Here is a 23613-nt window from a genome sequence, read left to right as displayed (position 1 = left end):
CCCTTCCTTAACTGGGAGTTGTCATCTTCAGAGTAGCCTTTTTGGGAGTCTAAACGTGGATTCCTATTACTTTGCCATTCTTTGCTCCAAAGTTTTAGAAATCCTTACTTTTCAAATTCTCTATTACATTCTTACATAAAAATGTTACGTTGAAATATAATGTACGTACAGAAAAGTATACATATCTTAAATGTAGGCCTAATGAAGTCTTATAAACTGAACATGCCCAGATCAAAACCAGAAGACTGCCAACACCCAGGGACTCCTGGCTGCCTTTTCTGTGACCGTCCTGTCCACTCAAGGGTAACCGTGACCCTGACTCTTAATAGCACCGATTGATTCAGCGAGTTATTGTACCCCCTGTGGGGGGATCACAGTGTGCACTCTGTCCGCTGCTCTCACTTACTCCGAGTTTGTGAGATCCGTCCAGGTTGGTGCACGCAGTTGTAGATCATCCTTTCTCATGGCTGCGCTATTTCATTGTGTGGTTTCACTTTCTTCTGAAGACAGATTTTTTTGTTAATGGCCAGTAGTTTCTGAGGTAGATAGGGGTTTGGAAATCAGTCAGAAGTTATTCAGAATCAAATCAGGTGAAAGGGGTAGAGAACCAGCAGAATCATACTGCTTTTACTCAAAATGTTCAAGTACCCTGTAGCACAGAACATGGCCACAACTTGCTCCTCGGGCCTTAGATGGATGGGGTACCTACTGTAATATTTTTAGGGACAAATTAAATTCATATACTCTTAACTTTGGTAATTTGACATTGTTATAACGCTAAGTCTTCCCACTCTGTACGTCTTTTCATTTTCTCACCTACTGTGGATTCTGATTTGTTATTGTAGGATCATACCAATACCATGTTTTATCTCTGGCTCCTGGTTAATTTTTTTTGACTGTTAAACTAGAAGAGATGTCTTCACTGTGTTTGTTGCCCGTAACCTGTGGCTCAGTTACCCCAGAAGTTGTCTTCGTGGTCACTTTTCCTATCTGGATTAAAGTATTGGCCTGCCACCCTGGTGATTATTTAATAATCCTGATCTCTAGCCTTTCCGGTATTTTTATCTGGCCATATATGGGTGATGGGTAACTGCTTCCTGGGTATCTTCTCTATTGCTTTTATACCATTGGTTCCAGGCAAAAATTTGTTTTTGATACTACTTTATTGCCATGTTTTGGGAACATTAAACATGAAACATGTGTAGGGGCTGATGGGGACCCAATAAATGACACCTCTGCTTTCCTGAGAGCCGCGTCAGTGAAGAGATGCACAGAGAGGGATCCAGCAGGTAGACATCGCCAGTCTCCCCGTGTTACTGATAATCCTGGTAGTGGGGCTCCTGGCTTGCGGCGCATGGTGGACTTGTGCTGTGACCCCTCCAGAGGCGGGTGAGCTCGCCAGGCCAGTTGCAGGGGCCCTGGGAGACCTCGGGCTTCCTTCCCAGGTACACCCTGCCCCACGAGTCTCCCTGCGCAGGGGCAGAGCCTCTTCACCCTGACTGGTTGATAAGTCATTCCTCTTTCTGGTGTGTGGGGCAGGTGGGGAATTACGAGTGGGGAGGGGAGAGGCCGAGAGTATTACGTCTGTGTAGCTCCCTTCCTATGGTAGGGAACGTCCCAGATGTCTAACAGCACTGGATCTTTTTTGCTCTAAATAATGACTGATTGTTTTGCTGACACAAAGCACTGTGGACTTCTGTTTACCAATTATCAGTAAAATCTGATTGGCCAGTTTTGAAAGTACTGCTGCATACAATTGAAGTATGAAGTTTTTTTCCTCTGCAATGGGTATTTCTCTAATTCTGTAGCCCAAGCAAAATCTGTCTCATTGTGTGGTAGTTTTACCTTTCACTTGCTTCACATTTAAAATCCTGAGCTAAGTATTAAGTTACTACTTGTACTTTCACCGTTTACCTCTGTTGCCTCTTTCCCATTGGCAATTACACGCTTCTGTCTTTTCCGTTTGGGGGAAAACAAAACAGACCTTGACTTTGATTCACGTTCTTGCATCCCGACATAGTCCAGCTTCTGGAAGGAGTGGTGTGTGTTTGTTGTCTGTACTTTCTCATCATCCGTTATCAGAGCACATGGACTTTTGCTTCTACATCATTCCAATAAAGTTGCCTGACTGAGGTCACCAGTTAATGACTTTTCAAAAATTATAAAATCTAGTGGAAAGTTCTGTTCCTTTTACCTGATCTCCCTGCAGCTTTGGTATTATTGGTCACTCCCTCTTTGAACTCCCTGGCTTTGATGATACCACTCTCTCGGTGTCCTTATACTTCTTTGCCTGCTTCTGAGAATTATTTGTGAATTCCCGTTCCTCAGCTTACCCCCTAAATGGGATTAGTTCAGGAACTCCTTGCTCAGCTCTCATTTTGTTCCTTACTTTCTTCGAGTATACTCATTCACCCCCAGGCATCCACTGTCACGCATATGTCATGGTCTCCATACCTTCAGTTATCACCCCAGTCTCAAGAGGGGCAGTGTAGTGCAGTGTAGTGGTTACAAGCCTGGGCTCTGTGGCCGCACAGATCTGGGCTCAGACTCGACTCCTCCATCGTGTGACTTTGAACAAATTACCCGACCTGTCTGAGCCTCTCTTTCCTCATCAGTATCATGGCAGTACAGGAACATCCTTCCATTAAGAGTATATCAGGGAGATCAGCTCAGTGCTTTGTGACCACCTAGAGGGGGGAGATGCAAGAGGGAGGAGATATAGGGATATATGTATATGTATAACTGATTCACTTTGTTATAAAGCAGAAACGAACACACCATTGTAAGGCAATTATACTCCAATAAAGATGTAAAAAAAAGAGTATATCTGGGGCCCTCAAGATTCAATTACATGAAATGCAAGATTGCTTTCTTACAAGTGGAATGAAATGAGAAAAAGGGTTGAGTGGAGGATGGCAGGCAGTCACAACTTACCAACTGAGTTTTATCCAGTTTGCATTATCGCAGCGGGGCAGCTTATTGATAACCTCAATTGTAATATTTTAGTTGTGGTAGGCGTTTCTCTGAAGATCGGATGATGTGTACAGAACATGTACAGTTTAACACGCTACCTGCTCATAAGAAATGGTGATGAAATGGCAGCTGCTATCATTCTGCCCTTGGAATTCCTTAGGAGTCTCAAGGCCGGCATTCTCCCAGCTGGGGTCCTCATCCTCTCTCTGCGTCTGTCTCTCCTCTTGCCCGGTCCTTCCTCCTGAGAAAGGCACCTGTTACCATGCCCAGGAATGAAGCCCTCGCTCGCCATCCTTGTTCTCCAGTCTCCGGGGTCTGGGGATTGCATTTTCTCTGGCTGTGCTGCAGGCCCTCTGTCTCGGGGACACGCCGTCACTGTGCCCACATCCCTCGTCTCATCGCCGCCTGCCCCACTGGCGGGTTTCGAGCAGATCCTGACGCGGGACAGGCGCGGTCTTGTTCGTGTGGCCTGCGGGGCGTCCCGTGGTTGGCCCCTCGGTGTCCCTCTTCTGTTCTCGTCACCACAGGCGCTTGCAGGTGCACAAACTTGAGTTCCCTGCACCCTGTGAGACCAGCACCCTGTGGGATTTGTCACCGCCGTGCAGCACAGCGCCCACTTCAAGGTTTTTTACCCGAATTAAGGTTTTCTCATACCTGTGTTTTGCACACGGTGTTCCTTTTGCTTAGACTACTGGCTCCCTCCTCCACTTGGCCCTGTGACTTTCCTTCACCTTCTAACCCTCAGCCCACGCACCTCGTCCAAGCGGCTCCCTTTCCCACTCTCGAGCCTCTGACCCTGCCCGGCACCGCAGACCTGAGGGGCCGTCTCTGGTTCAAGCCCGGACCCTGTCGCAGTCCATGTGCTCCCCTTTGCCTGGTCACAGGCACGTTTTCACTGTGCCAGACTACGAATCCTTGAGAGCAGGGGCCGTCTGTTACTTCTTTTGTACTCCCAGTGCCTGGGTGACAAGCTAATGCTAAGCCCCCGCGGCTGGGCCAGGTGGGATGGTGTTGCACGGACAAGGACGAAAAGGCAGACCCTCCACTGTGCCTGTGAGTCAGGATTTCTTGTGTCTTCAGTATCTCCTTTGCTCTCCACAACCCTGAGATAAGCGTCACCCTCCTTTGAGGGCTGGGGACATTGAAGCCGAAAGAATTTGAAGGGTTTACGTGACCTGCTAGAGCTGCAGAGTTGGAACGATGATTCTGTTTTGTTTCGTTTTTCCTATTACAGGTCGAGATTATTTCTGTGTTAGGTTACCTGAGCAAACGGGTGACAGTCAGAAGTTAGAGGAGCCGGTCAATGGGTTTTGGAGGAAATAAATAGAAAAAAAGTTGAGTCAGACAAATGGTAGGAATGGCTAATAGTTTGGTTTTAGTTCGTATTGAAATACATCTTTAAATCTTAAATGTATATTCTGCTACGTTTGGAGTTTTGTTTATGGCTTTTCTTTTACATAATGATGTGTAAGATTCTGCAAACTGTGTTATCTTAAGATACAGAATAATTCCTGTAGCCATCATGTGAAAATTGTGACAATTCTGGCTTTTTCTAAGAACGGATTTAATTATATTCTAGCACAACAACTTCTCTGGGGATATTCAGGTATGATGACTAAATGTGTTCATTTGTAGCCTGATGTTTTTGTTCATTTGATTCTTTGAATCCTGGTTTTTCATTTACCTAAGTAGCTAGAAGTTATATCAGTATTTTTTTTCTGGTGGTAATTATTAAAGGAGAGAGGAAACTATACTAGTGGAGTATATAGGCGGTTGTTACACATACCACAATAAAACCATATTCAAATGACTTGGGAACATTCATTTCATAGGACGTTTAGTCTCAAATGAAATAATTATGTTGAAATTGGTATTTTAAGCTGTGGTATTTAATGGGTAGGTGTGAGAGTGCACACACCTATTATACGATGCACGTAAATATTGAGATTAAAAAGGTCAGAGGGGGATCCATTCTGGGATCTGTGCCGATGAAGTGAGAGGCCCTGCGTGGACTGGCCACAGAGGAGCGTGGTCCAGTGTGCCTAGTGCCCCCGGGGAACGAGCAAAGGTAGAGTGGCCGCCAGCTCCCATTAGGGACGGCCGCTGACTGTTCGCACAATGCTGAGTGTCAGTTATTGACTGTCTTTTTTTTTTTTAAATAACAAGTTTTGACTCAACTTGTATTATTTCCCCCCAGTTCATGTTTCACTTGGAAGATCAGAGGATGTAAGATTTGCTTTACAGAAATTGTTTTTATAGTAAACATTATTTTTTGAGTCAGTCTCTTCCTTGAAGCTGAAATAAATTTAGAAACCAAGTCATTGTTATAGTGATAATTCATATAAATATTAACTTTGGTTTCTAGCTTGTGTTAAAAGCGGCTGATCATCCACACCTGCTATGACTATATATTCTTATATTTTTAAGGTGTGAGCAAAGAAGAAGACAGGATCTTGATGTCAGCAGGCTGCACAGTTAGCGCCTGCCCTGGGGACTCGGGGTTGTGTCAGCCATCTCCCCGCTTGTTGTCCGTCTCCTATTAGGGATGGAAACTAGGAAGCCGAAGCAGTGTCAGTGATGACTTCTGGAGAGAAGCTGATCACGAGTGCTGTTCTGAATGGCGCTGTGCCTTCCGAGGTAGAATGAAGTTTGCGCCAGCCCCCTTGGGGTGTTAGGTGCCGCCGCCAGGCTTGCAGAGAGCCCGAGGGAATGCTGAGCCTGCCGGTGGGCTGTCCTCGCCTTCCCTCTGTGCTCATTTTCTTTCCCTTTTTTCCTTTTCCTTTGAAGGTTTGCCTGACTGATGGCATACCATTTAATTGGCCCCTCACCTTATTTTGAAGTAGACCGTAATATCCTATTTCCATTCATGATGAAAATCTTTCTCAAAGTTAGGACTGAACATAAACACATAAATAAGCAAAAAACGTAGTGCAGTCCTTGAATAGTGATTTAGCATGTCGATGTGGTTATCTTGAACTGATCTATAGGAAAGCACAGACTACCCCGAGAAGAGCTATTTCTAAACAGACACATCTGCTGAGAGCTTAGATAAGCACTTTCTGTCTCCAGGGACCCCTAACAGTACTACTTAACCTCTTTCGACAGTGCTGACGATTTTAAAGGCTAGGCCACAGAAACACAAGTCATTTATTAAAACACTGTGAAATTATTTTACTGATACTGTTGGAGATGCTTAACAGTTTCAGTGACTTTCTAATCCAGGGCAGGGAGACTTCTTTCTGTGTTAACATTTATATTTTAGGGTAAAAGCTAAAGGCTTAAATATGAAATAAACAGAAACTGGGACTTCAGATTGAATTGACTTTTGTACGTAGAATTGTGTCCTACTACATTTTCTCTCTCCTTTGTTTTCCCTGCTGTTTTTTCATTTGAGCATGACTGGTGTTAATCGCATGCTACGTGTGGTGTGCAGGTTTTATTGGCATGTTATTTATACATTGATATTAGATAACTTTCCTGAAGGTAGGCATATTTTATAAGTTCCAAAGTTCATGCAAGGATATTGGATAGGATTATCTACAAAATGCACGTCATGTGCCAATTATTAACGTAGGACACAGTGTGGTGCGTATTTGATTTTTTTGTTGAGTGTTCTGATTTTTAACTTCTAACCCTTTTTTTGTACCTTTGGTATTGTATCCTTGCCTTACTTGTGATTTGGAAATTCTATTATAGTTAATTCAATTCAGTAAGCATTTTTTAGAACATTAAACAAATTAATTAAAACAATTATATCTTAATAGGACACATAGACGGAGGAGGCTATGCTAGTCAGACTATTGACAAGATTTTATGACTTCTTAAATATTACTACTTGACTTACCCTAAGTCACACAATGTAGAAACTGATAATATTCAGAATGTGGGTATTGATGTCTTCAAAAGTTGCAAAAGTATGCCCTCGCTTAAACTTCTATGGCAGTAATTTAAAATGTCTTATTGTAACATGAAAGATAATTTTCTTGGTAGAAAGTAAGGTCAACTTCCTGATGTGTGAGTCTGTGGAACAAGGGTGTCCTTCCTTGGTTAACAAATGCTGATACAGAAAAATTTCAAGGGGCTTGAGGTGTGCCCCCTTTTATAACTTTTTCCAAAATTAGTCTTTTAAGAGTAGAAATTACGTGTACCTAGGGAGAAAATGGAATATTAGTTTTCCATAAGATTGAATTTGAGGTGCTTTTTATTTCTCTATATGGGCAAATAACATACCTATAGGTAGCTAGTGTTATTTTAAAATTTTTGTTACTCTTGGTATTGCAGATAAAATACTCTGAAACACAACATGCACTTAGAAATAAAATGTTATTTTCTAGACCACTGATTAAAAGTCAGCAAAAATCTTTTCTTCCCCAGAGAAAACCTTATTAGTCTCCTCGTTTATAAAACATCTGGGAGTGGAGCTGCCTTGTTGGGGGTAACCCTGCCTTCACAGCAGGGCCCGCTTCCCCTGTTGCTTGTCCCTGAAGCACTTCTGCAAAGCCCAGATCCCAGAAGAACACGCTTTACTTTGTGCTAAGTACCAAGTAAGCACTGCCTCGGAGGGTTGTGACTGTGCTCTGTACCCGGACACGTGCACAGAGCAGTCTTAGAGCTAGAACCTCAGCCTCATCCTTTCTCCAGATGAGAGACTTCCAGTCCCAGAGAGGCTGCGTGACCCCTAACTCCTCACACATCTAATTACTGGTGGAGAGGAAACTCCAGTGTCCTGGCGGCCTCAGCTCCTGGCAGCCTTGGTCAGCTGGGACAGGGTGCTAGCCCCCGTGCGCTCACTTGGGCCTTGCTTTATCCTGTGGCCACCCGGCTCCTGGAAACTGGGCCTCCTTATAAATTACTTACCCTTAAATAAAAGGGTATTTATTTAAACTTTATCCACGTTTTCTTTGGTGCTTTTATTTGTGAACAAATCACCACTAAAAATTATTTTCCATGTTGATTCTATTTGTAGGGCATTATAGGATAATTTTTAAAACACATCTAAATGCATTTTAGATATTTATTTAAAATAAGCACTTTCTCCAGAGAGAATTATCACTCCCACAGCTATTATAAATATGAATTTATGTGTGATCAGCCCAGTTATGCCCTATTTTTGCGTTTTCACAGCGTACTTAAAACTCTCAAAATGACTTTCTAGTACTATTTAATCTGTCTAATCTATGAGAATAGAAAGTTAAATAAGTTACAGTAGAATTGTATGTATTCATAACATTTCTTTATGTGATTTACAGGAAGACCGTGTACCCAGCTACAGCTTCTAAACCCAGAACGTTTTGCACGTCTTATCAAAGAAGTAGTGAACACATTCTGGCCTGGCAGGGAGTTGATTGTTCAGTGGTATCCATGTGATGAAGACAAAAAGCACCCATCTATTTCATGGCTTAAAATGGTGTGGAAGAATCTCTATATACATTTTTCAGAGGATTTGACTTTATTTGATGAGATGCCACTAATCCCTAGAACCGCACTAGAAGAAGGTCAGACGTGCGTGGAACTCATCAGACTCAGGATCCCCTCATTAGTCATTTTAGATGATGAATCTGAAGCACAGCTTCCAGAATTTTTAGCTGACGTTGTACAAAAACTTGGAGGGATTGTCCTTAAGCAATTAGATGCCTCCATACAACATCCACTTATTAAAAAATACATTCATTCGCCATCCCCAAGTGCTGTTCTGCAGATGATGGAGAAGATGCCTCTGCAGAAGCTGTGCAACCAGGTTGCGTCGCTCCTTCCAACGCACAAAGATGCCCTAAGGAAGTTCTTAGCTAACTTAACTGATAGCAGTGAAAAGGAGAAAAGAGTAATTCAGGAACTGACAATATTCAAGCGCATTAACTATTCATCCAGTCAGGGGATCTCCTCCTACACCAAGCTGAAGGGCTGCAGGGTCCTGCACCACACATCCAGGCTCCCGGCTGGCCTGCGGCTCTCCATCTCAGTCGTGGACAGCAGTGACGAGGCCACCATCCGCCTGGCAAACCTGCTCAAGGTGGAGAAGGTAAAGACCACCAGCTGCCTAAAGCTTATCCTAAAAGACATCGAAAATGCATTTTATTCACACGAGGAGATGACACACCTTATGCTGTGGGTCCTCGAGAATCTATCCTCGCTTAAAAATGAGAATCCAAATGTGCTTGATTGGCTAATGCCATTAAAATTCATTCAGATCTCACAGGAGCGGCTGGTGTCGGCTAGTGAGCTCTTTGACCCTGATGTGGAAGTATTAAAGGACCTCTTCTATGATGAAGAAGAAACTTGTTTCCCACCCTCAGCTTTTACCTCACCAGATATTCTTCACTCTTTAAGACAGATTGGTTTAAAAAACGAAGCCAGTCTCAAAGAGAAAGATGTTGTGCAAGTGGCTAAAAAAATTGAAGCTTTACAGGCCAGCTCTTGTCCAAATCAGGAAATTCTCCTGAAGAAAGCCAGAACACTCTTACTGGTCTTAAATAAGAACCACGCCCTGCTGCAGTCACCTGAAGGGAAGATGGCCCTGAAGAAAATAAAATGGGCTCCAGCTTGCAAGCAAAGGCCTCCAAACTACCCAGGATCCTTAGTCTGGAAAGGGGATCTCTGGGATCTCTGTGCACCCGCGGACATGTGCGACGTGGCCCATGCCATTCTGGTCGGCTCATCACTTCCTCTTGTTGAGAGTGTCCATGTGAACTTGGAAGAAGCTTTAGGTATCTTCACAAAACCTGATATCAATGCTGTCTTAAAGCACTTTAAAATTGTTGTCGATTGGTATACTTCGAACACCTTTAGTGATGAAGACTACTATCAGTTCCAGCACATTTTGCTCGAAATTTATGGATTCATGCATGATCATTTAAATGAAGGGAAGGATGCTTTTAGAGCCTTAAAATTTCCATGGGTTTGGACTGGCAAAAAGTTCTGTCCTCTCGCCCAAGCTGTGATAAAACCGTTTTATGATCTTGACCTTCAGCCTTATTTGCACAGTGTGCCCAAGACCATGGCGAAGTTCCACCAGCTGTTCAAGGCCTGCGGTTCAGTAGAGGAGCTGACGCCAGATCACATTTCCATGGTCATTCAGAAGGTGTACCTCAAAAGCGGCCAAGACCTCAGTGACCAAGAAAGCAAACAGAATCTTCATCTTATGTTGAATATTATCCGATGGCTTTATAGCAATCAGATTCCAGCAAGCCTCAACACACCAGTTCCTATACATCATAGCAGAGATCCTTCCAAGCTTATCATGAAGCCAATTCATGAATGCTGTTACTGTGACATCAAAGTTGATGACCTGAATGACTTACTGGAAGATTCCGTGGAACCAATCATTTTGGTGCATGAGGACATACCCATGAAAACTGCAGAGTGGCTGAAAGTCCCGTGCCTCAGTACAAGACTGATCAACCCCGAAAACATGGGCTTTGAGCAGTCAGGACAAAGAGAACCACTGACTGTAAGAATTAAAAATATTCTGGAAGAATACCCTTCAGTGTCAGATATCTTTAAAGAACTTCTTCAAAATGCTGATGACGCAAATGCAACAGAATGCAGCTTCATGATTGACATGAGAAGAAACATGGACATTCGAGAGAATCTCCTGGACCCGGGGATGGCAGCGTGTCACGGGCCAGCTCTGTGGTCATTCAACAACTCTCAATTCTCAGATTCGGACTTTGTGAACATAACCAGGCTAGGGGAATCTTTAAAGAGGGCAGAGGTTGACAAAGTTGGGAAGTTTGGTCTTGGGTTTAATTCCGTGTACCACATCACCGACATTCCCATCATCATGAGTCGAGAATTCATGATAATGTTTGACCCCAACATAAACCACATCAGTAAACACATTAAAGACAGGTCCAATCCCGGGATCAAAATTAATTGGAGTAAACAGCAGAAAAGACTTAGGAAATTTCCTAATCAGTTCAAACCGTTCATAGACGTATTTGGCTGTCAGTTACCTCTGACCGTGGAAGCACCTTACAGCTACAGTGGGACTCTGTTCCGACTGTCCTTTAGAACTCAGCAGGAAGCCAAAGTGAGTGAAGTTAGCAGCACCTGCTACAACACAGCAGATATTTACTCTCTTGTGGATGAATTCAGTCTCTGTGGACACAGGCTTATCATTTTCACTCAGAGTGTAACCTCAATGTATCTGAAGTACTTGAAAATTGAGGAAACCAATCCCAGCTTAGCTCAAGATACAGTCATAATTAAAAAAAAATTGTGCTCTTCCAAAGCATTGATTGCACCTGTCATCAGTGTTTTAAAAGAAGCTGCTAAGCTCATGAAGACTTGCGACAGCAGTAACAAGAAGCTCCCTGCTGATGCACCCAAGTCAGCTTGCATCCTTCAGATCACAGTGGAGGAATTTCACCACGTGTTCAGAAGGATTGCTGATTTACAGTCGCCACTTTTTAGAGGTCCAGATGACGACCCAGCTGCTCTCTTTGAAATGGCTAAGTCCGGCCAATCCAAAAAGCCATCGGATGAGTTACCACAAAAAACAATGGAGTGTACCATGTGGCTTATATGTACCTGCATGGATACAGGAGAGGCTCTCAAGTTTTCCCTGAGTGAGAGCGGGAGAAGGCTGGGAGTGGTTCCTTGTGGGGCTGTGGGAGTTTTTCTGGCTGAGATCCAGGACCGGAAGTGGGCTGTGAGACCACAGGCTGGAGAGGTGTTCTGCTATTTGCCCCTACGAATCAAAACAGGATTGCCGGTTCACATCAACGGGTGCTTTGCTGTTACTTCAAACAGGAAAGAGATCTGGAAGACAGACACGAAAGGACGCTGGAACACCACCTTCATGAGACACGTGGTTGTGAAAGCTTACCTAGAGGCACTCAGCATCCTGCGTGACCTGGCCATGAGTGGGGAGCTGATGGACTATACTTACCATGCAGTGTGGCCTGACCCTGATCTGGTTCATGATGACTTCTCTGTAATTTGTCAAGGGTTTTATGAAGATATAGCTCACGGGAAAGGGAAGGAATTGACAAGAGTCTTCTCTGATGGATCCACATGGGTTTCCATGAAGAATGTGAGATTTCTAGATGACTGTATACTTAAGAGAAGAGATGTTGGTCCAGCAGCCTTCAAGATATTTTTGAAATACCTCAAGAAGACTGGGTCGAAAAACCTCTGTGCTGTTGAACTTCCTTCTTCAGTAAAATTAGGATTTGAAGAAGCTGGCTGCAAACAGATACTGCTTGAAAATACATTTTCAGAGAAACAGTTTTTTTCAGAAGTGTTTTTTCCAAATATTCAGGAAATTGAAGCAGAACTCAGAGATCCTTTAATGAATTTTGTTCTGAATGAGAAAGTTGATGAGTTCTCAGGAATTCTTCGTGTTACTCCATGTATCCCTTGCTCTCTGGAGGGGCATCCTCTGGTGTTACCATCAAGATTAATCCACCCTGAAGGACGGGTTGCAAAGTTATTTGATACTAAAGACGGACGATTTCCTTACGGGTCTACTCAGGACTACCTAAATCCTATTATTCTGATTAAACTCGTCCAGTTAGGTATGGCAAAAGATGATATTTTATGGGATGACATGCTAGAACGTGCCGAGTCAGTAGCTGAAATTAATAAAAGTGATCACGGTGCTGCTTGTCTAAGAAGTAGCATCCTGTTAAGTCTCATTGATGAAAAACTAAAAATAAGGGATCCTAGAGCAAAGGATTTTGCTGCAAAATATCAAACAATCCCCTTCCTCCCATTTCTCACAAAACCAGCGGGTTTTTCTTTGGACTGGAAAGGTAACAGTTTTAAGCCTGAAACCATGTTTGCAGCAACCGACCTTTATACAGCTGAGCATCAGGATATAGTTTGTCTTTTGCAGCCAGTTCTAAACGAAAATTCACATTCCTTCAGAGGCTGCGGTTCAGTGCCACTGGCTGTTAAAGAGTTTTTGGGGTTACTGCGGAAGCCCACAGTTGACCTGGTCATAAACCAATTGAAAGAAGTTGCAAAATCAGTTGATGATGGAATCACATTGTACCAGGAGAACATCACCAATGCTTGCTACAAATACCTTCATGAAGCAATGATGCAAAGTGACATCACTAAGATATCAATTATTGAAAAGTTAAAAACGTTTAGCTTCATTCTAGTTGAGAGTGCATATGTTGACTCAGAAAAAATTGCTTTTCATTTGAATTTTGAAGCAGCCCCATACCTTTATCAGTTGCCTAATAAATATAAAAATAGTTTCCGTGAACTTTTTGAAAGTGTGGGTGTGAGGCAGTCTTTTACTGTTGAAGATTTTGCCCTTGTTTTGGAATCTATTGCTCAAGAAAAAGAAACAAAACAAATAACAGAAGAGAATTTTCAGCTTTGCCGGCGAATAATCAGTGAAGGAATATGGAGTCTCATTAGAGAAAAGAAACAAGAATTTTGTGAGAAAAATTATGGCCAAATATTATTGCCAGATACTAATCTTAAGCTTCTCCCTGCAAAATCTTTATGCTACAATGATTGTCCCTGGATAAAAGTAAAGGATAGCACTGTAAAATACTGTCATGCAGATATACCCAGGGAAGTGGCTGTGAAACTAGGAGCAGTACCAAAGCGGCATAAAGCCTTAGAAAGGTATGCGTCCAACATCTGCTTTACGACACTGGGCACTGAATTTGGACAGAAGGAAAAACTGACCAGCAGAATTAAGAGTATCCTTAATGCCTATCCTTCAGAAAAGGAAATGCTGAAAGAACTTCTTCAGAATGCTGACGATGCAAAGGCTACAGAAATCTGTTTTGTGTTTGACCCTCGACAGCATCCAGTTGATAGGATATTTGACGACAAGTGGGCCCCCTTGCAGGGGCCAGCACTGTGTGTGTACAACAACCAGCCTTTCACAGAAGACGATGTCAGAGGGATTCAGAACCTCGGGAAAGGCACCAAGGAAGGAAATCCGTGTAAAACTGGACAATACGGAATAGGATTCAATTCTGTGTATCACATTACAGACTGCCCTTCTTTTATTTCCGGCAATGACATCCTGTGTATTTTTGATCCTCATGCCAGATACGCACCGGGAGCCACATCTGTTAGTCCTGGACGCATGTTTAGAGATTTGGATGCAGATTTTAGGACACAGTTCTCAGATGTTCTGGATCTTTATCTGGGAACCCACTTTAAACTGGATAATTGCACAATGTTTCGATTTCCTCTTCGTAATGCAGAAATGGCAAAAGTTTCAGAAATTTCTTCAGTTCCATCATCAGACAGAATGGTCCAGAATCTTTTGGACAAACTGCGGTCAGATGGGGCTGAACTTTTAATGTTTCTTAATCACATGGAAAAAATTTCTATTTGTGAAATAGATAAAGCTACGGGAGCCCTAAACGTGCTGTATTCTGTGAAGGGCAACATCACCGATGGAGACAGGCTGAAAAGGAAGCAGTTTCACGCATTTGTAATTGACAGTGTCACTAAAAAGAGGCCGCTCAAGGACATACCGGTTCAGCAGATCACCTACACTATGGATACGGAGGACTCTGAGGGAAACCTTACCACCTGGCTAATCTGTAATAGATCAGGTTTTTCAAGTATGGAGAAAGTATCTAAGAGCGTTATATCAGCTCACAAGAACCAAGATATCACTCTCTTCCCACGTGGTGGAGTAGCTGCCTGCATCACCCACAACTACAAAAAGCCCCACAGGGCCTTCTGCTTTCTGCCCCTCTCTTTAGAGACGGGGTTACCGTTTCACGTGAACGGCCACTTTGCTCTCGATTCAGCCAGGAGGAACCTGTGGCGGGATGACAATGGGGTGGGCGTTCGGAGTGACTGGAACAACAGCTTAATGACGGCCCTGATCGCTCCCGCGTACGTCGAGTTATTAATCCAGTTAAAAAAGCGCTATTTCCCTGGTTCTGACCCGACGTTATCGGTCTTACAGAACACGCCTATTCATGTTGTAAAGGACACCTTAAAGAAGTTTTTGTCATTCTTCCCAGTCAACAGGCTTGATCTACAGCCAGATTTATACTGTCTGGTGAAAGCACTTTACAGCTGCATCCACGAGGACATGAAGCGCCTTTTACCCGTTGTGCGGGCTCCGAACATTGATGGCTCCGACCTGCACTCTGCAGTTATAATCACCTGGATTAATATGTCGACTTCAAACAAAACGAGACCATTTTTTGACAATTTGCTGCAGGATGAATTACACCACCTTAAAAATGCAGACTATAACATCACCACACGCAAAACAGTGGCAGAGAATGTCTATAGGCTGAAACACCTGCTTTTGGAAATTGGCTTCAACTTGGTTTATAACTGTGATGAAACTGCTAATCTGTACCACTGTCTGATAGACGCCGATATTCCTGTTAGTTATGTCACCCCTGCTGATGTGCGATCTTTTTTAATGACGTTTTCCTCTCCTGATACTAATTGCCATATTGGGAAGCTGCCTTGTCGTCTCCAGCAGACTAACCTGAAACTTTTTCACAGTTTAAAACTCTTAGTTGATTACTGTTTTAAGGATGCAGAAGAAAACGGGATTGAAGTGGAGGGACTGCCCCTTCTCATTACATTAGACAGTGTTTTGCAAACTTTTGATGCAAAACGACCCAAGTTTCTGACAACATACCATGAATTGATTCCATCCCGCAAAGACTTGTTCATGAATACATTGTACCTGAAGTACAATAATATTTTACTGAACTGTAAAGTTGCAAAAGTGTTTGACATTTCCAGCTTTGCTGACTTGTTATCCTCTGTGTTGCCCCGTGAATATAAGACCAAAAGTTGCACAAAGTGGAAAGACAGTTTTACAAGTGAGTCTTGGCTTAAGAGTGCATGGCATTTTATCAGCGAATCCGTAAATGTGAAAGAGGATCAAGAAGAGACAAAAGCAACCTTTGACACTGTTGTTGACACCCTAAAAGACTGGGCATTGCTCCCTGGAACAAAGTTTACTGTGTCAGCCAATCAGCTTGTAGTTCCCGAAGGTGACGTTCTGCTTCCTCTAAGTCTCATGCACATTGCAGTCTTTCCAAATGGCCAGAGTGATAAGGTGTTTCATGCTCTCATGAAAGCTGGCTGTATTCAGCTTGCTTTGAACAAAATCTGCTCCAAAGACAGTGCATTTGTTCCTCTGTTGTCATGTTACACAGCAAACATAGAGAGCCCCACAAGCATTTTGAAGGCTGTGCATTATATGGTCCAAACCTCAACTTTTAGAACTGAAAAATTAGTGGAAAGTGACTTTGAAGCACTTCTGATGTATTTCAACTGCAATTTGAATCACTTGATGTCCCAAGATGACATAAAAATTTTAAAGTCACTTCCATGCTACAAATCCATCAGTGGTCGCTATATGAGCATTGCAAAATTTGGAACATGCTATGTGCTTACAAAAAGTATTCCTTCTGCTGAAGTGGAAAAATGGACACAATCATCGTCCTCTGCATTTCTTGAAGAAAAAATACACTTAAAAGAACTGTATGAGGTGCTTGGTTGTGTACCTGTAGATGATCTTGAGGTCTATTTGAAACACCTCTTACCAAAAATTGAAAATCTCTCTTATGATGCAAAATTAGAGCATTTGATCTATCTTAAGAATAGACTCTCAAGTATTGAAGAATTGTCAGAGATCAAGGAACAACTTTTCGAAAAACTGGAAAGTTTATTGATAATCCATGACGCTAACAGTCGACTAAAGCAAGCCAAACATTTCTATGATAGAACTGTGAGAGTTTTTGAAGTTATGCTTCCCGAAAAATTGTTTATTCCTAAGGACTTCTTTAAAAAATTGGAACAACTTATAAAACCCAAAAATCAAGTTGCATTTATGACATCCTGGGTAGAATTCTTAAGAAATATCGGACTAAAACACATCCTGTCTCAGCAGCAGTTGTTACAGTTTGCTAAGGAGATCAGTGTGAGGGCTAATACAGAAAACTGGTCTAAAGAAACACTGCAAAATACAGTCGATATCCTTCTCCACCATATATTCCAAGAACGAATGGATTTGTTATCTGGAAATTTTTTGAAAGAACTGTCTTTAATACCATTCTTATGTCCCGAGCGGGCCCCTGCCGAATTCATTCGATTTCATCCTCAGTATCAAGAGGTAAACGGAACGCTTCCTCTTATAAAGTTCAACGGAGCACAGGTGAATCCAAAATTCAAGCAGTGCGACGTGCTCCAGCTGTTATGGACGTCATGCCCTATTCTTCCAGAGAAAGCCACCCCCTTGAGCATCAAAGAACAAGAAGGGAGTGACCTTGGTCCACAAGAACAGCTGGAGCAGGTTTTAAGTATGCTGAATGTGAACCTGGACCCCCCTCTGGATAAGGTCATCAATAACTGCAGGAACATATGCAACATCACAACTCTGGATGAAGACATGGTCAAGACTAGAGCAAAGGTCTTAAGGAGCATATACGAGTTTCTCAGCGCAGAGAAAAGGGAGTTCCGTTTTCAACTGCGGGGCGTTGCTTTTGTGATGGTGGAAGATGGCTGGAAGCTTCTGAAGCCGGAGGAGGTGGTGATCAATCTTGAGTACGAGTCTGATTTTAAACCGTATCTGTACAAGCTGCCTTTAGAACTGGGCACCTTTCACCAGCTGTTCAAACACTTAGGCACTGAAGATATCATTTCAACCAAGCAGTATGTTGAAGTGCTGAGCCGCATATTCAAAAATTCTGAAGGAAAACAGTTAGATCCTAATGAAATGCGCACCGTTAAGAGAGTCGTTTCTGGCTTGTTCAAGAGTCTACAGAATGACTCGGTGAAGGTGCGGGGCGATCTCGAGAACATCCGGGACCTCGCACTCTACCTGCCAAGCCAGGATGGGAGGCTGGTGAAGTCCAACATCCTGGTGTTTGATGACGCCCCGCATTACAAGAGCAGGATCCAGGGCAATATCGGTGTGCAGATGTTGGTGGATCTCAGCCAGTGCTACTTAGGGAAAGACCACGGGTTCCATACTAAGCTGACTATGCTCTTTCCTCAGAAACTCAGGCCTCGTCTGCTGAGCAGCATCCTCGAGGAGCAGTTAGATGAGGAGACTCCCAGAGTCTGCCAGTTTGGAGCGCTGTGCTCTCTTCAGGGCAGGCTGCAGTTACTCTTGTCCTCTGAACAGTTCATCACAGGCCTGATCAGAATCATGAAGCACGAAAACGATAACGCTTTTCTGGCCAACGAGGAGAAAGCCGTGCGACTCTGCAAAGCTCTAAGGGAAGGCTTGAAAGTGTCCTGTTTTGAGAAGCTTCAGACAACATTAAGAGTTAAAGGTTTCAATCCTATTCCTCAGAGCAGAAGCGAAACTTTTGCTTTCCTGAAGAGGTTTGGGAATGCAGTCATCCTGCTCTACATACAGCATTCAGACAGTAAAGACATTAACTTCCTGTTAGCCTTGGCAATGACGCTTAAATCAGCGACCGACAATTTGATTTCCGACACTTCATATCTAATTGCTATGCTAGGATGCAATGATATTTACAGGATCAGTGAGAAACTCGACAGTTTAGGAGTGAAATACGACTCTTCAGAACCATCGAAACTTGAACTTCCAATGCCCGGCACTCCGATACCTGCTGAGATTCATTACACTCTGCTTATGGACCCAATGAATGTCTTTTACCCCGGGGAATACGTCGGGTACCTTGTTGATGCTGAAGGTGGGGAGATCTATGGGTCGTACCAGCCGACGTATACATACGCCATTATCGTACAGGAAGTTGAAAGAGAAGATGCTGACAACTCTAGTTTTCTCGGAAAGATATATCAGATTGATATTGGTTACAGTGAATATAAAATAGTTAGCTCTCTTGATCTGTATAAGTTTTCAAGGCCAGAGGAAAGCTCTCAGAGCAGAGACAGTGCCCCTTCCACACCCACCAGCCCTACAGAGTTCCTGGCCCCTGGTCTACGAAGCATCCCTCCTCTTTTCTTTGGTAGGGAGAGCCACAAGACCTCATCTTCGAAGCATCATTCCCCCAAGAAGCTTAAGGTGAATTCTTTACCAGAAATTTTAAAAGAAGTGACATCAGTGGTGGAGCAAGCTTGGAAGCTTCCAGAATCTGAAAGAAAAAAGATTATTAGGCGGTTGTATTTGAAATGGCACCCTGACAAAAACCCAGAGAATCATGACATTGCTAATGAAGTTTTTAAACATCTGCAGAATGAAATTAACAGATTAGAGAAACAGGCTTTTCTAGATCAAAATGCAGACAGAGCCTCGAGGCGAACGTTTTCAACCTCAGCATCCCGATTTCAGTCAGAGAAGTACTCATTTCAGAGATTTTACACTTCATGGAATCAAGAAGCAACGAGCCATAAATCTGAAAGGCAACAACAAAATAAGGAAAAATGCCCACCTTCAGCCGGACAGACTTACTCTCCGAGGTTCTTTGTTCCCCCCACCTTCAAGTCAGTTGGTAACCCAGTCGAAGCACGCAGATGGCTGCGACAAGCCAGAGCCAATTTCTCAGCCGCCAGGAATGACCTCCACAAAAACGCCAACGAATGGGTGTGCTTCAAATGTTTCCTCTCTACCAAGCTGGCTCTGATCGCCGCCGACTATGCTGTGCGGGGCAAGTCCGACAAAGACGTGAAGCCGACTGCGCTCGCGCAGAAAATAGAGGAATACAGTGAGCATCTGGAAGGCCTGACGAATGACGTCCATACCTTGGAAGCTTACGGTGTAGACAGTTTAAAAACAAGGTACCCCGATCTGCTGCCTTTCCCACAGATCCCGAATGACAGGTTCACTTCTGAGGTTGCCATGAGAGTGATGGAATGTACTGCCTGTATCATCATAAAACTTGAAAATTTTATACAACAAAAGGTGTGAACGCAGTTAAAGAAAAAGCAGAGCTAGGTCTTGAATGTGTTGTAGCACAAGTATGAATTGCTGTCCTTAAGCTTCCTTGCCAGTTATTTAGGAATTGCGAAGCACACTGCAGACTGTTTGGGGAGAATTTTGGAGTTGTTATTAACATGAATTTCAACAGAAGACGTTAACTGGATCTAAGAACTATCTTGAGGCTGGTGGTGAACTGTGGAATTGCTGGAGGCAGCTGGCCGGCTGGGGTGGCGGCTCGTTGGACTGCACTTTATACAACCAAAGCTCAGCAGTTTGTTAGATAAGAGTCTCTCTGTCTCTGGTTAGCGTGAAGTTAGTTTTATGTCTTCCATGTAGTATTTTTTGAAGGAGCTAATGAAACACTGGACATATCATTGGTTTAAACAGATAAGGGGAACTGAGTCTTTGGAGCTTATTATCTCTTTAAGTGGATCCTCTTGGGTGTGTTATTTTCTTATCAGCTGGATCCGATTATGAATTTTTTGCAATTTTACCTATTAGACCCTCAGTACATGTATAACATGGTACAGTACTGTACTCCTGAATATTACCTGATTGAGACTCTGCAGACGGTACTGCTGGGACGCACTGAGTACACTTTACATCCTTGTTCTGGATGTCCTCCCGCCCTGGGTTTACAGGCTTCCTGGTTCGTGAAGGTAGCACGTGGGAGACCCCAGTGGTGGCCGTTCTGGCCTCTGGATGTGAATACTGCTTCCAAGAACCGCCTGCCAAAGCGACATCTGTCACCTGTTAGAACGTTTGCTTTATGTTTGTTTGTACATATTTTCCACAAACGTCATAATTTATATAGTGTGGTTGAACAGGATGTGACCTTTTGTTGTCTAAAGGTGCTGCAGTAAACATTTTTTGTCCTTCAACGTGGCACTTAGTGGAGTTTTTTGGATTTCACTTTGAAGGCATTAAAAAATTGTAAAATCATGTGACAATAAGTTATAAAATAGGAATTATCAGCTTGTGTTTTCCCCATGAACAATTCAGAACTGACATTTAATTTTTATCATGTTTGAATGTCCTACGAACATACTTCTTTTGCAGAATGTAAAAGAAAGGTGATGATAATTAGTTTCTATAAGTGTGCTGGCTGTCAAAAATGATGCTAAGTATAATATTTTATGCAATTAAGGGCTTATGGAACATATTACAACTTTTTTACTTTCATTGGTAATAAGGAATGTTTGCGCCTCCACTGTTGTATTGCTTCTGGATGTGAAGCCATGTGATAATTTCTGCTATTATATTAAGTGCCACAATTTTAATAAAGCAAATGTACATATGAAATCATTGTAGCTGGTATTTCCTGAGAAACAGTTCCTTGAAAATCAAACTTAATATCTTCCTATATGAAGTTCTGACCTGTGTGTATTTATTTGTGCGTTTATTGGAAATATTAGGATAGAACTTTCCTATATATTTTATAGTGGAATTTTAATAGGTTCCTTTTCTTATGATTGAATATAAAGTACTTGACATCTACTAGGTTTATTAGGTGCTCACTGATTTTGTTGATTTTATTTCGCCTTTCTAGGGAATAAAATTAGTTGACATATGTGGTATACGTATGTATTTGGAAATACGTTAAATATGGTTCTTCCCTAGGTAGAGGCTGGATTGATACCGACCTTGCCTCAGGGGAGGGCTGTGTGCCTGGGGCCAATTCACACTTGAGCCCTAACAGGTAGGACGTGTTCATCTTTACACCTCAGGCACAAGTCTTCTAAATCCGGCAGACCAGGCTTGGAATTCTCTCTTCCGGGGCGACCCAAACGCTGGGTCTCCAGCTGTCTGGGACTTTCTTAAGTTCTTGCTACTTTAAAACTCAGATTCGACACTTGGAATATGTTTCATTGCTTTTGGATATTAAAATGTACACAGAACACCCTGTCTGGCTTTCGTGGTAGTTGATCTAGGTGGAGTTTTGTGTTTTTTTCTAGACTTCCTTTAAAAGAAAAAATACAGGTCCACAGTCCCTTATATGAAACCCTTGCATCCAAATGTTTTTCAGAATTTGGATATTAGAACATTAATACCAGTGCATATAAACTGGGTTTAATGAGGCTTTTCCATCAGAGTTGGGCAGCTCCCTTTAATCAAACACATTAGTATTTCTGCAGTGAGACCATGAATACCCACCCACAGTAAACTACACAGACATGAGAAGTAGCCTCATCTAAGTTTAGGTCAGGTTTTGCCATCCATACTTTGCAGTAGATGTATTTGGAAAGTTTTCATTTTTTGGAACTTTTTAGATTTTGAAATTCGGGGTAAGGAATTTTGGACCTGAACTATTTTTTGTATCAGGCTCCCCTATTTTGCTTTTTTTATTAAAAAGAAGGTGGAAACTACCAGCCGGTGTGGGCGTAGCTGCTCCTGAGAAAGGGGTTGGAACAGGCCTTCTGCACTCGGGAGCGGGTTCTGTGCTTCCCCGTGAGCGGAAGGGCGGAATGCTCCACAGCCTCCGGGGGGAGACCAGTGACGAGCCTGAGAATGATGGTGGGAAAATGTTCAAATAGCGTTCAGTCAAATAAAGAGAACAGGTCTGCTTTGGGGACTGGTGGGGTTGTCTTTCATTAGCGCTAGCTGACATCTTCTGTCCTTCCAATATTTTGCAGACCTCGAGGATAAAAGCTAGTAGAAAACAGCAGTTAGATGAGATTTTAATGAGTCATGTATGACTCCGGCTTCTACCAGAGACAGAACCAGCAGGAGACACACGGACACAGACCTGGGAAGAGCTCTCCTTCCAGGAGCTGACTCGCCATCGCGGGGGCCGGCAGGTCCGCGTCCCGCAGGGCGCGCACCCCACAGGCAGGAGCTGCAGTCGGCAGGTGGAATTTCCTAAAACTCTGGCTTCTGACGCTTCTCCTCCATTTATCTTGTTTTGACAAGTTTGGCCTAAAGTGTCATCACTCCTTCATCGGTCTGGAAGCCGGTCCCGGGCCCTCCGTGCTGTCAGGTGTGGGCGAGACTGGGGAAGACTTGGATACCAAAGCCAACGCGAGGTACATTTTACTGAAAAATAAGAGCTATGTGTTTAAAGTTTGGGCTTGTTTCTCCTGTAGCTGCTAAGTGGCCCGGGAAGTGCCCTCATTTATTCTGGATACAAAGCCCAGGACGAAAGGTGAAGCTGCCCTGACTGTTCGGCTCAGAATCCACCTTTTGTCCTCGGTGCCCTTAGACCCGCTCGTTCCACCGGCTTGCTTATACGTGACCCGAAGTTTGTTCGGTTATTAAACCACAGCCAATTTGCAGGGGCATTTACGATACGGAGAAGCCAGCTAAAGCCAAGGGAGAAGAGGCGTGTTGGATCAGGGAAGGGAGGGGACGAGAACCAATACAAATCGACCCAGCCTCGCGGGAGCTCCCACCCTGCTTCCCTGTCCGCGCACGAGTGGAGATTGACCTGGGGGTGCCCGGGAGGGCGGGGGGGACCTGAACTCGTGTAGGGGCTGCGGAGTCGGAGCCTGCAGGGGTGGGAGAGGTTCTGGGTTGTTCTGCTGAAAGGTCTTAGCAAGTCCATTTTGCTGCAAATCCAACTTTACCATTAAAGCTGATATTTTGATCTTCATCTTTTTCACTTGTGTCTGCTTCTCAGTCGGTTCGGAAATTGGAAAAGAAACAAGGGGCTGTTTTGCGAGGTCACTAAAATTATGAGCACTGGACGGTCGGTAAGCGCTTAGTGTGTAGGGCTGGGCTGTCCGTGTGTATGCCTCATTGGGTACATTCATAAGCATGGCCTTGCACCTTTAATGGAAATTTAAGTTACACTGTATAATGTACTTAAGAAGACAGGTTTATGT

The 23613-nt window shown here is 43.3% G+C and overlaps 1 protein-coding gene across 5 annotated transcripts in view; it reads left to right on the top strand.

Annotated features, from left to right (window-relative positions):
- SACS (sacsin molecular chaperone) overlaps positions 1–21289 on the top strand; it is a 75691-nt gene extending 54402 nt beyond the window's left edge. For 4 of the 5 annotated variants that reach the window (XM_032610747.1, XM_032610748.1, XM_032610749.1 and 1 more), the window contains one exon: positions 8223–21289. In XM_032610747.1, coding sequence (XP_032466638.1) covers positions 8223–19780 — 11558 coding nt within the window. In that variant the 3' untranslated portion in view covers positions 19781–21289. Of the gene's footprint in view, positions 1–1556; positions 5611–8222 lie in introns of those variants that run through there. The other variant, XM_032610752.1, reaches the window with a different exon arrangement.
- The last annotated feature ends 2324 nt before the right edge of the window (positions 21290–23613 follow it).

This window comes from Phocoena sinus, chromosome 18, assembly GCF_008692025.1.
Source record: "Phocoena sinus isolate mPhoSin1 chromosome 18, mPhoSin1.pri, whole genome shotgun sequence".
Classification (NCBI taxonomy): domain Eukaryota; kingdom Metazoa; phylum Chordata; class Mammalia; order Artiodactyla; family Phocoenidae; genus Phocoena; species Phocoena sinus.
Note: the sequence above shows the minus strand (reverse complement) of the source record. Positions and strands in the feature narration are given on the sequence as shown.